Source organism: Capricornis sumatraensis, chromosome 2 (genome assembly GCF_032405125.1).
Source record: "Capricornis sumatraensis isolate serow.1 chromosome 2, serow.2, whole genome shotgun sequence".
Lineage (NCBI taxonomy): Eukaryota > Metazoa > Chordata > Mammalia > Artiodactyla > Bovidae > Capricornis > Capricornis sumatraensis.
In genome coordinates this window covers 73716980-73729834 of record NC_091070.1, presented here as the reverse complement: position 1 = coordinate 73729834, position 12855 = coordinate 73716980, and the positions used below count along the sequence as shown (strand labels likewise).

The 12855-nt window shown below is 47.1% G+C and overlaps 1 protein-coding gene across 1 annotated transcript in view; it reads right to left on the bottom strand.

The window, feature by feature from the left end:
• RYR3 (ryanodine receptor 3) overlaps positions 1-12855 on the bottom strand; it is a 386865-nt gene that overhangs the window by 182878 nt on the left and 191132 nt on the right. Inside the window, exons 32-35 of the mRNA XM_068992826.1 lie at positions 8261-8347; positions 7616-7842; positions 3822-4617; positions 1089-1289 (exon numbers count right to left, since the gene is read on the bottom strand). Coding sequence (XP_068848927.1) covers positions 1089-1289; positions 3822-4617; positions 7616-7842; positions 8261-8347 — 1311 coding nt within the window. The remainder of the gene's footprint in view (positions 1-1088; positions 1290-3821; positions 4618-7615; positions 7843-8260; positions 8348-12855) is intronic.

Sequence of the window (12855 nt, the reverse complement as noted above, 5' to 3'; positions counted from 1 at the left end):
GTATCTGCTCCCATCCATCCACAGGGCCTCTCATTTTGCCTCTAGCAAAGGGTTGTGACGGATCTGCTCTTTATCAAGGCCACTATCATTCACAGGAATCTTAAAAAACCCAGAGAGGCGGTTCCTTTTTAAGCCAGTATAAATATCTGTAGCCTATAAAACAGGTTTAAAACAGGTTTTAGGGAAGTAATTGGACCAAGTTGTGGTAGAGTCGTTAATATAAAGTGGTGGTAATTATACTGACAACGATTTATGGATAGGCTGCTTATCGAATATGTATAAGATCCAAAGATTTGGTTTTGGAGACAGAGAATGAATTTCTTCCCTGAAAGATCTATCTTTTCCCTTGAACGCTGAGGGAGCCTTGCTGAATGGCTTACAGGATATATGTGAGCAGCTGAGCAGCAGGGACGACTGGAAACTATCATTTTACAAGATGTCCCTCTGTTATCTGCAAGTTTCTCAGGATTTTCATTCTTTTCCAAGCAGCCTTTCCATCTGAGTGAGGCCAAGGCGGGGACCACAGAGGATGGAGACAGAACATCACAGGAGGGACTTCCTCACCCAACTTCTGCTCCCCAGGCTTCCTGGAGCTGGAGTTGGGGGGCAGTTTCCAGGGGGGTCTCCATAACTGGGTGAGAGGTTTGGGCCCTCAGATGAGAAAGACTGTGCACCTGTGCTCATGAATCAGAAAAAGCTGACCATATTCTGTTGCTCTCTGATGGAGAGGAGTTGCTTTTGGATGGACTGGACAAAAATTCTTCTAAAGGGTGAAACAGGATGCTGGTCTAGTGATGTGATGTGATGTGGCCTTTGCCTTACTGACAGAGGCCCTGGCATGTGGGATGGCAGGATGGGAAAAAGGCTGGCCCCCTCCCTATGCGGTTTCAGAAGGTTATCTTCCCACCCAAGATGCCTGGCAGATGCTTATCAGCTCAGCCCAGGACTAGCCTGTCTGCTGGTGCTGGCTGGGGTCTTTCCATCTCCCTTAGCTCTCATGGCTGCCCACCCCCTTTCACATAAAGGCTGTGTGTATCCTGCTCCAGAGGGTGCAGTTCTTCCCTAGGAACAGGCTGGAAGGTTCTCACCTGTTCCTGTGGGGGCGAGCGGAACTCCCTGGTCTTCCGGGCGGTCAGGGCCGCAGACATGTTCAGGGCCTGCATGAGCTCGTTGTAGCGGAACTTCTGATTTTCCTGGAGCTTGGAGACATAGATGTCACCGAAGGCCACAATGGCCTCCACCCGGTGCTGCAGCTCACAGTCACAGAGATAGCTGAGCAGCTCACACATCTGTAAAAGTGTACACACGTGAGAATATAATAAAACTTCATGTCCACTGGTGATGCAATTATCATTCCCAATCTATAGATGGCAACACTGAGGCTTAGACAATTTGAGGAACTTGCCCAGTGTTACAAAGTAACCACAGAGCTATTACTGGAGTCCAAGTTGGCTATTACTGGATGACTCTGGATTAGTATTTGAACCTAGAGCCCAGTTCTTCACTGCTGAGACCAGAACTACAACAGGTAAATGAGCTCATTAGACACAGAGCACGTCTGCCTGTGTAGACAGAGTAGACATGTAGGAGAGCGTTCTCCTAGGGCTCTATGCTCAGTAAGAGACCACCTGAGGACTGAGTCTCTTTCCTGATGTCTTCTGGTTCTAGGTGATGGGTAAGTGAGTCTTTGGTTTCTCTCAGAATCTTTCATTGCTTTTGCTTATCATCGGCACTGTTTGATCAATTTATCGGGATTGCTATAGCTAATCTTATCATATTAGAATTTATACTAATAAGGAAAACAACAGCTGTAGCTTACTGAGCACCAGCTATTGGCCAGAAACTGTGCCAGGCACTTGCCATACTTTATGTGTTTTTTGCACATTTTTACTAAAGCAGAAGTTCTATTCACCCATCTCCACTTAACACCACACATATGACTAAGGAGCACCCTCTGGCGTGTCTGGGCACAGGCAAGGCCCCTGGTGATGGGGTGCTGTCGCCTAGCAGGACAGCCTCTGGTCCCACCAGGTAAACTGGGACCCATCTCTTACACCATTCTACTTTAATTACCATTTAAAGTCACGTGGGTCAATAAAATAGGAAAACGAAGTTGAGTGACTAGGGAGCATCTGAGAAAGGCAAGTTTTTTTTTTTAAAACAAAATGCTAAAATTGAGTGTTAGACAAGTATAAAAAATTAGGAAAATCATAAACATCCAGAAGCATTTTGCACTCAGCTTGCTTTTGACTATCTCTAGATCTCACAGTACCTTAAAGACCCTAGACTGGCAATCATAGATGGTTCATGACAGGTAACACCCATGGAGGAGAGAACTCTATGTGCCAGTCAGGGACTCACATTAAAGAAAAGGTCTTGGCCCTCCACCAGAATAGCACATTTATATGTTTTAGTAAAATGTTTAAGGTACATATGGGAAATTTGTTATGCTTCTGCTCTATATTTAAGGCTTTGATGAAATCACCACCACCACACTGGATAAGAGAACTTAAGTGCAGATTACTTTTTATAATATATTTTATACTAAATATATTTCAAATTATAGTTTATAAAACATTTTAATATTATGTTTTATTATATCATCATCCACATTTTACAAATCATAAAGCTAAGACTGATGGGCTACTAACTTGGCAAATTTATTCAGCTAGTAAGTGGCCAAGGAGCAGGAATTAAAATCCAGGGATGCCTGGACCAGGCTCACTCCTCTAAGACAAACTCCTCTCCTCCATTTTTCTTTTTTTTTTACTCTTTAAAAAATGTTTTTTTTTTAATATAAATTTATTTATTTTAATTGGAGGTTAATTACTTTACAATATTGTATTGGTTTTGCCATACATCAACATGAATGTGCCACAGGTATACACGGGTTCCCCATCCTGAACCCCCCACCCTCCTCCCTCCCCAATTATTGAAGTACAATTGATTTACAGCACTATGTTAATTTCTCCTCTATTTCTTTTCATTTCTCTTTTCTCAACGCTGAAAAGACAAAGTCACCATCATCCCCAGTACATCACTGATGCTAGCTCATGTCTAGTAAGACTATGTTTTGAGAAATACTGAGGTTCCTCAGGTGATGCCAAGGGGGCAACTCTAAGTGAGTAGGACTCTTAGCTCAGATGGCATTTTCTTTGAATGCCAGTATAACAGGCCCACATCAGCCTGGTGATCAGGGTATGGCAATGCATGAGAGTAGGTGATGAGTGTGGCCATCCTATAACCCAGTTCCTTTGGTCAACTCCACAGCCAAAGGCTCCTCCCTGTCTCTAGACAAGTTCTCACCAACAAACCCTTTAGTCCCAAGGAGTAGGAGATAAGATCAGGGAAAATCTATCACTGGTACCAGAAAAACAATTCTAAAGCAGGCGCCTTATTGATGAGGGCTGGTATTCTCATTTTGGTTTAGGAAGACTTGGTAGCTCAGACAGTAAAGAATCTGCCTGCAAAGCAGAAGACCTGGGTTTGATCCCTGGGTCAGAGAGAACCCCTGGAGAAGGGAATGGCAACCCACTCCACTATTCTTGCCTGGGAAATCCCATGGAGAAAGGAGCCTGGCAGGCTACAGTCCATAGCGCAGCAAAGAGTTGAACACGACTGAGCAACTAACACTTTCACTTTCACTAGAGAGTACCTTCCAGCTCAGAAACAAGCAGGACCAGGGGGCGCTCTCCCTCTCTCTCTCTCTCTGCTCCACTCCACATTCAGGCCCATGTCCACAGTCCAATCCCCATCACCAGGCTGCCCTGTCTCCCTCCCTAGTTCTTCCCAAAGGCAGGATGCTGGCTGCCCCGGGTTACCTGCAGCTTGACGCACTCCGGTAATCGGGTCTGCAACAAGCCTTTGATGGGGGCCTCCCTGCTGGCCTTCTCCCCAGCCTCCACAGCCTTCTCCTCCACCTGCGTCACCTCCTCCTTCTCTGCTCCCTCCTCCGTCTCCACACTGTGCTCCCCAAACACAGAGGGGTCGATGAGGAGGAGGATCTGCCGAACGTCATCATCATCAAACACCCCCATGACCAGCAGGGTTCCGATGAGCTTCAGCACAGGCACAAACTGGAACTCCACAGACCCCCCGACAGGGTCCCGGAGGTGAGCCCCGCTGCACTGCACTGCCTCCGTCAGCATGCCCAGCGCCTTCGTCTTGAGAAGCTCCAAGGGAATCTCGGGGCTCTGCTTCTGGTGCTCCTCGTTGGTGGTGATGAAGCAGGGGGTGGAGAACCTGAACCCTGGCTTGAGGCACGTTCTCGGGCCCACCCCAGGGAGCCCATGCCTCTTGGACTCATCCGGGTACAGGCGGATTTTCCTGGTGGTGCTGGTGATGGGGATGATGTACTCATTCTTCATCATCAGCTTCCTCTCCTTAGCGCTGGCCAGGTGGATGCTGATAAGCAGGTCGTAGAAGCCTGAGCGCAGGAGGCCAGGGAGGTACTTGTTGTCAATGGCATAGAAGAGTTGGGAGAGGTCCACATGGCTGCACAGGGCGTAGGCCACCCGGCTGTTTCCCAGGGCACACAAGGCGCTGTAGAGTCTCAGCGTATGGTAATGGAACCGCATGAGGTCCTCCTGCTCGCAGAGCTCCAGGATATCCACACACCTGAGGAACAGACAAGTAATCAACTGCTCCATGTGGAGGAAATGTGAATTTCCTCTGTGTGAATCCATGTGCCAGGATTCAGCAGAGTGCTCACTCTAGGAATCCCCAGATTTCCCCCAAGGAAGTCAGAACAGATAGAGGTCTTATAGGTTATTATTCCTCTTGCAGTTCTGGTCCATATCCCAGCTCCTGATAATCCACTATATCTAACTATAAAGGTCTCAAAAGTCTGAAAGAGTTAAAGAAGACACTACTACTACCACTAAGTCACTTCAGTCGTGTCCGACTCTGTGCGACCCCATAGATGGCAGCCCACCAGGCTCCCCCGTCCCTGGGATTCTCCAGGCAAGAATACTGGAGTGGGTTGCCATTTCCTTCTCCAATGCATGAAAGTGAAAACTGAAAGTGAAGTTGCTCAGTTGTCTCCGACTCTTAGCGACCCCATGGACTGTAGTCCACCAGGCTCCTCTGTCCATGGGATTTTCCAGGCAAGAGTACTGGAGTGGAGTGCCATTGCCTTCTCCAAAAGAAGACACTAGCTTACCAAATATCCAAGTCCTCAACATTAGGGAAATGTCCAAACCTCAATACTGAAAACATTCATCAGGTCCACGCCAGGTGACTCTGCCTTATTTGTAGGCTCAAGGACACCCTCAGCCCTTGAAGAAGATGTAGTTAAAGCTCTCCATCAATCTACCATCTGCCTCATCCATGTAATCTCTAATTTACCATCAGCCATAGGGATTTCCCCTTCCTGAAAACAAACACATGCCTGGACTCTTGTCCAGAGAGGAAACACTTTCCAACCTGAGGTGAGTTGGTGTTGTCAGTTCACTTTCTCCATCCTGGCTGTAGCAATCTTTAGCTGTGTATGGGTGTGGGGGGTCCAGGGCACAGGCTCTGATCTCTGCTTAGATTTTTCCATTTTGTCTTCTCACTGAGAACCTGAGGACCCTTTGCAGTTAGCTTACTTGGCAGGACTCCTTTCTGCTCCTCCCTTACAAGTGCCTGTGCTGCTGTTGCTGTCCATGACCCAGTGGAATACCTAAGTGGGAGCTACATGGATGTCAGTGTAGCTCTGCCCTCCATCTGTTTTTTTCTGTCCAAGTGATCAAGGGGTAATGACATTTACAAAAATAAAACTTAATTCTATGTCCATAAACTGAACTCACTCATCTCACACACTAGTAAAGTAATGCTCAAAATTCTTCAAGCCAGGCTTCAACAATATGTGAACTTCCAGATGTCCAAGCTAGTTTTAGAAAAGGCAGAGGAACCAGAGATCAAATTGCCAACATCCGCTGGATCATCGAAAAAGCAAGAGAGTTCCAGAAAAACATCTACTTCTGCTTTATTGATTATGCCAAAGTGTTTGACTGTGTGGATCACAATAAACTATGGAAAATTCTGAAAGAGATGGGAATACCAGACCACCTGACCTGCCTCTTGAGAAACCTATATGCAGGTCAGGAAGCAACAGTTAGAACTGGAAATGGAACAACAGACTGGTTCCAAATAGGAAAAAGAGTACATCAAGGATGTATATTGTCACCCTGCTTATTTAACTTATTTGCAGAGTACATCATGAGAAATGCTGGGCTAGATGAAGCACAGGCTGGAATCAAGATTGCCGGAAGAAATATCAATAACCACAGATATGCAGATGATACCATCCTTATGGCAGAAAGTGAAGAAGAACTAAAGAGCCTCTTGATGAAAGTGAAAGTGGAGAGTGAAAAAGTTGGCTTAAAGCTCAACATTCAGAAAACGAAGATCATGGCATCTGGTCCCATCACTTCATGGCAAATAGATGGGGAAACAGTGGAAACAGTGTCAGACTTTATTTTTGGGGGCTCCAAAATAACTGCAGATGGTGATTGCAGCCATGAAATTAAAAGATGCTTATTCCTTGGAAGGAAAGTTATGACCAACCTAGACAGCATATTAAAAAGCAGAGACATTACTTTGTCAACAAAGGTCCATCTAGTCAAGACTATGACTTTTCCTGTAGTCATGTATGGATGTGAGAGTTGGACTATAAAGAAATCTAAGGACCAAAGGATTGATGCTTTTGAACTGTTGTGTTGGAGAATACATGTGAGAGTCCCTTGAACTGCAAGGAGATCCAACCAGTCCATCCTAAAGGAAATCAGTCCTGAATATTCATTGAAAGGACTGACACTGAAGCTGAAACTCCAATACTTTGGCCACCTCATGCGAAGAGCTAACTCATTTGAAAAGACCTTGATGCTGGGAAAGATTGAAGGTGGGAGGAGAAGGAAATGACAGAGGATGAGATGGTTAGATGGCATCATGGATTCAATGGACATGAGTCTGAGTAAGCTCTGGGAGTTGGTGATGGATAGGGAGGCCTGGTGTGCTGCTGTCCATGGGGTCGCAGAGTTGGACACAACTGAGTGACTAAACTGAACTGAAACTGAACTCGATTTTACCTACACAACTTCCTTTCTTCCCTCCCAGCAATCCATTTAGTGAGCATTGATCTCACTGTATTGATGAGAAGCCTGGGGTGTATCAGTAGATCACTCAAGAGACACAAACAGCAAGTGGCAGCACTCAACTGAACCCAAGCCATAAAACAGGAGCATCTCTTAATGAGGAGGGGGGCCAGGAGCCTGATTCTTGGTTCTCCAAGCAATAGGCTTGCCTTATTCTTCCCAGTATTGCCATCATAACAGATTCCTGAACCATGCTTTTTAAAATTTAAGGCATGGAAATGTCCCTGAGTGCAGAACTCAGAGCTACAGTGAAAGCCCCATGGCTGGCACATCATCGTGAATATCCTGCTCCTGTTTCTGAGTGAATAGTTAAAGTGGGGAAGGGAAAGAGAAGAGAACCCCACGCTTCTGGGCAATCAGCAACCACCCTGGACCTTGGCCAGTGAGGATGTTCCCGCTTCCCTCCTGGGCTTGCTGGGTCCTGCCTCCGCCTCCCCACCTCCTGGCCCCTCCCCTTCTGCCATGGGCCCTTGTACTACCTGTTCTCTTCCGGGATGTGGAGTGCCATCATCTGTAGGGGCTCCAGGCACTGCACCACCCAGCCATGGCGCTCGCTCACCCTCTCCGTCTCCACCTTCAGGAAGCTGCTGGGCATGCGGCTCCAGAGCACAGGCTGGATGGTTTGGACATCCAGCCGTGGCGGGCACTGCGGGACGGGGTTCTTCTCTTCACTCTTAAATATGGCTGCCGACAGGGGCATGGCATTCTGGGGCAAGGCATAAAGGCGTCAGACACATGCAATTCAGAGATGCTCAGTGACTGCACAATCCACTCGGCCCACAATAAGCAACAGTGAGCCATACATTAAAGTGAACTGTACATCAGAGAGAGACAATGCATCCAGGGACCAATGAGGGCTTTTCCAGCACTAATAAAGACCTGACATAATGGGTTATACGAGCACCCATTAATCCTTTCAGAACCCAAAAGAAGTGGGAGCAGGGGAAAATGGGAACCTCTGTTCTGCTGCATGAATTTCACATGGACGTGTAGAGGTTTGTAGAGGGGGGCATTTGAGAAGGAGAAGGTCACAGATTTCCTGGTTTCCTCATGCCTGAGCTTCTCCCCATAATGGCCTGTGCATCTTCTTATGTATAGCCATTAGACAAGGGACAGATAAATACCTTCAGCTTCCCAAGTTCAAACTGAAACAGAGAGGTGCTTGTGGGCTGCAGGAAGACGGCTGGAAACACTTTGGTATTGGGCTCCACCTGGAAACCAACACAAATCCAGAGGTTTGCCCAGAATTATAAAATCCTAGGGGGCTAAGTCATGAGTGTTTCAATCAACGCCCTCATTCTAACTTGAGGGGAAAGAGGAAAGCTAACTGGCTGCTCACGGGGCACTGTTCAGAAATTCCCAGAGACCCGGTGCCTACTGGTAGCTACTGTCACTGTTCCTAACTTCAGTACTCCTCTCTCCACTCAGGGCTGAGTGATCTCACATCCTTTTATTTTCCCTCTCAGGTAACTGAGAAGCCAGCAGCTTTCTCCAGCGCACAGGAGGGCAGTCACAGGCGGGAGCTACCATCTGCCCACCAGAGGCTGTGTGTGCCCTGCTCACAGAACAAGGTAGGGTACTTGCTCTTCACAAGGAGACTCCTGACCCTCAGGGAGCACCATCATGCATTACTCCTGCCCATGGGAGGTGACGAGTGAGGGCAGCGAGGTGACTTCAGTATTCTTTCTGAAGGCACATGGAGTTGGTCAAGCAAGCCTGGCGGAATTATAGCAGAATGTCCCAACCTCGGTCCTACTGATGGTTTGGGCTGAGTAAGTCTCTGTGTGAGGGCTGTCTTGTGCCTTGTAGTTACCAGCATCTCTGGCCTCTACGTACTAACATGTCAGTAGTACTCTCCACCCCACTATGGTCATGACTATCCAAAATGTCTCCAGAGATGGTCAGATGTCCCTGAAGGGAGAATTGCCCCCACTCAAGAGCCAAGTTTGCAGGCAAGGACCGCTGGTGCTTCCATGAAGAAGCTGCCCCCAGAGCCTGTCTCCTCCCTCAAAACCTCTCCTCCTCACTTGGCTCCTCTAGACTTCTCTCCACCCCTTCCTCACTCATGATTTTACTTCTTACATTATATAGTGTGAGATTCACCAACTGCCTTTTAGCTGGTGTTTAGATGAGGCATGTGATACGTTTATGACATCGAGGGCTTCATTTATCACTTATTTACTTTGATGTGGAGCTTTTGATCAGACTTGGAGAACCACAGAAGAAGAAATACGACTTTAATCCCACCAACTAAAGTCCTTTGCTGCTGCTGCTGCTAAGTCGCTTCAGTTGTGTCCGACTCTGTGCAACCCCACAGACGGCAGCCTGAGCAATTCACACAGTAGGATATGCTTACAACTCTCCAGACCCATCAAGTGAGGGGCTTCTGGGTGTTGTGGACATACCCTAAAAGTGTCCCCCAGTGAGTTACTCCCCTGTACAATCGCCTCTTCTAGAATTTGTGTCTTGTTTCCAGCAAACAGGATATGGCAAGAGCTAAAGGACTGCCACTCCCTTGATTGGTTGTATTATACAGATGATTCCATTTCAGCAGACTGGAGAAGTTGCTTCAGATAGCCTTAGAGAAGTAAGCTGCCTTGTTTTGAGAGGGCCATGTGGCAAGGAGTTCTAGGGGGTTTCATGGGGCTGAAAGTGGTAAGCTCCTGGCTTCAGCCAGCAAGAAATGGAGCCTGAGTTTTACAAATGCAAGCAACTGAATTTCTGCCAACAACTACATGAACTTAGAAAAGGACCCTAAGCTCCAGAATAGAATGCAGCCTGGCTGACAACTTGACTGCAGCCTTGGGAGATGCTGAGCTTGGGACCCAGATAAATTGTGTCCTGACTCCTGACCCATGGACACCATGGGACAATGAATGAATGCTTCTAAGTCACTGAAAGTAAAGTGAAAGTGTTAGTTGTTCAGTTGTGTCTGACTCTTTGCGACTCCATGGACTATAGCCCGCCAGGCTCCTCCGTCCATGGAATTCTTCAGACAAGAATATTAGAGAGGGTTGCATTCTTTTCTCCAGGGGGATGTTCCCGACCCAGGGACTGAACCTGGGTCTTCTGCACTGCAGGCAGATTCTTTACCATCTGAGTCACCTGGGAGGCCCTTTAAGTCACTGAGTTTGTGGTAATTTGTTATGAGGCAATAGAAAATGAGTACAGTGATTTTCCTTTCTGCCAGGATATTTGTTACAGGCTTCCTGTAAATAATAAACTTCCTCAATGCATTTAGACATAATATTTATAAACACATTTTTAAGACTGGAAGTGACTTAAAGGATTGTCTGGTTCAGAGCTGTTGGCTTATGATGAAGAGGCCAGACTGGTTAAATACCAGGCTTGTTCCCAGCATATGGCATTCAAGCACACTGCAGTGAGCTCACATTTCAGATAAGACAGTTGCTTTATACCTGATGCTTCAGGTACCTCTGGATGATTATGAAAGGATGATGCTAGTAAAACTAACAGGTAGGGACGGAGCTGCTAGAACTGCCTGCTGCTGCTAAGTCGCTTCAGTCGTGTCCAACTCTGTGCAACCCCATAGACGGCAGCCCACCAGGTTCCCCCATCCCTGGGATTCTCCAGGCAAGAACACTGGAGTGAGTTGCCATTTCCTTCTCCAATGCATGAAAGTGAAAAGTGAAAGTGAAGTCACTCAGTCATGTCCGACCCTCAGCGATCCCATGGACTGCAGCCTTCCAGGCTCTTCTGTCCATGGGATTTTCCAGGCAAGAGTACTGGAGTGGGGTGCCATTGCCTTCTCTGAGAACTGCTTAGGCTATGTCTAAAATAAGCTTTGCTGAGGACATTCAACAGTTATTTAGTGCCTATCTCATACCTGCTTTGTGCCAGGATCTGGGTTTATGGGTGAGAGACACAAATGGGAAATTCTGATTTGCTGCTGTGCTACTTTGGTCACAAGGCAAGAGTCATCTTTAGGCCGGCCCCAGATTTCTCAAATACTCTAACAGGTAACATTCTAGAACAATGTGTGCCTCTCATGTCATTGCAACTTGAAGCAAGTAGAGGTCTGGTGGGTGAGAAAACTTTGCCTGAATCAGCCAGGTGGAAGAGAGAGAAATGCACTCACTCAGAGATTTCTGATGCTGAACTAAATTGTACCATGATGGGGAGTGACAGGCTAAAGAAAGTGGCACATTTTTAGGTCTCTCAGGAATGATCCCTGCAAATGTCATAAGCTACCCAGTCAAATGGCAGGGTCCTCCTCAAACTTCCTGCAGAGAGGAGGTCCTTGAAAACATGTAGGATGGATGCTCTGGGGTTGGTTTATTTCTACCCTCAGAGTACATTCCCACCACAATGTACAATGGAAACTTTTCTTCAATCACTAAAATAAGAACACACAGGTGTGAGCACCTGATGGGTGTCCATAAGGAAAGAAACTGCAACTGATGGTGCGGTAAGTGGAATATCCTAGACAGCCCTCGTGACCCCTTGGTTAGTCCTGTGATCCTGGATGCCATGGGGCAAAACTGATTCTGTTAGCAAGGCTACTAACAAGCTGACCTTAAGATAGAGACAATGGCCTTGTGGGCCTAATCCAATTGCACTAATTCTTAAAACCAAGTGTTTTCTCTTGCTGGGGGCAGAAGGGAAAATCAGAGAGTCAAAGCATGAGAAGAACCAGGTGTGCCCTTGTTGGCTTTAAGGATGGAAGGGACCACGTGGGAAGGAATGTGGGCACCTCTGGGAGCAGAGAGGGGTCAGCCACCAAGGAAGTGGGGACCTCGGAACCTCTGCCCACAGCCACAGCTGGATCCTGCTGACGACATGAAGGAGCTTGCAAGGGAAGTTGCCCAGAGCCTCAGGACAGAGCCAGCTCAGTCCAGCTGACACCTTGATTTTGGCCTTGTGTGGACCTGGGCAGAGAACCCAGTCAAATCTACAAAACCATGAAATGATAAACAGATGCTACTTGAAGCTGCTAATTCTGTGGTAATTTGTTAGGCAGCAACTAAAAATCTAGTGGGTTCCCAGCCAAGTTGGTCGGTTTAATAACAAATACTTAGCAAGCACTCCCTGGGTGCCAGGTACCACAGTCTCACGTGCAGGGATACAGGAGTGAACCCGCCAGGGGAGGCAGCCCCCGCCCTCAAGGAGCTTATATTCTGGAAGGGGGTACTGCAGCCTGACAGAATAAGCAGACAGAATAAGCAGCGAGTCCAGATTTGAGGCTGCCACGAAGTGCCATGGACTTTCTTCCCTTTGTGTTTAAGGTACTTTTTATCGCTGGCTGATCTACTTTGTCTTTGCAGTGATGGACATTCTGTCTCTAATCATGTGTGAAGGTCAGGGCGTAGGTAACAGCCTGAATTGAAAGGTAACCCCTCTCGTAAATCTGAATCTTACAGCTGGCCTCTGCTCGCAGAGCTGTGCGGCTGGGATGGCAGTGAGGACTATCTCTTGAACATACATTTTATTTCTCATTTCTCCCATGATTACATTAAGTGAGACAGAAAAAGCTTTTCAGATTGTGTAGCAGTATTTAATGGGGAGGTCTGGAAACCTTGGAGAGAATCCCTCTCTTATTATTTTGGTTACTGGTCCTTTCTGAACGGAAAGCCAGTGTATAAATATTACTACCCTGCTCTGCTCAAGATAATTGAAAAATGAAAATGGCTACAACTGCAGAATAACAATTATCCCAGGGCTGGGAGACCAGACACATGGCTGGACACGTTAACTGTCT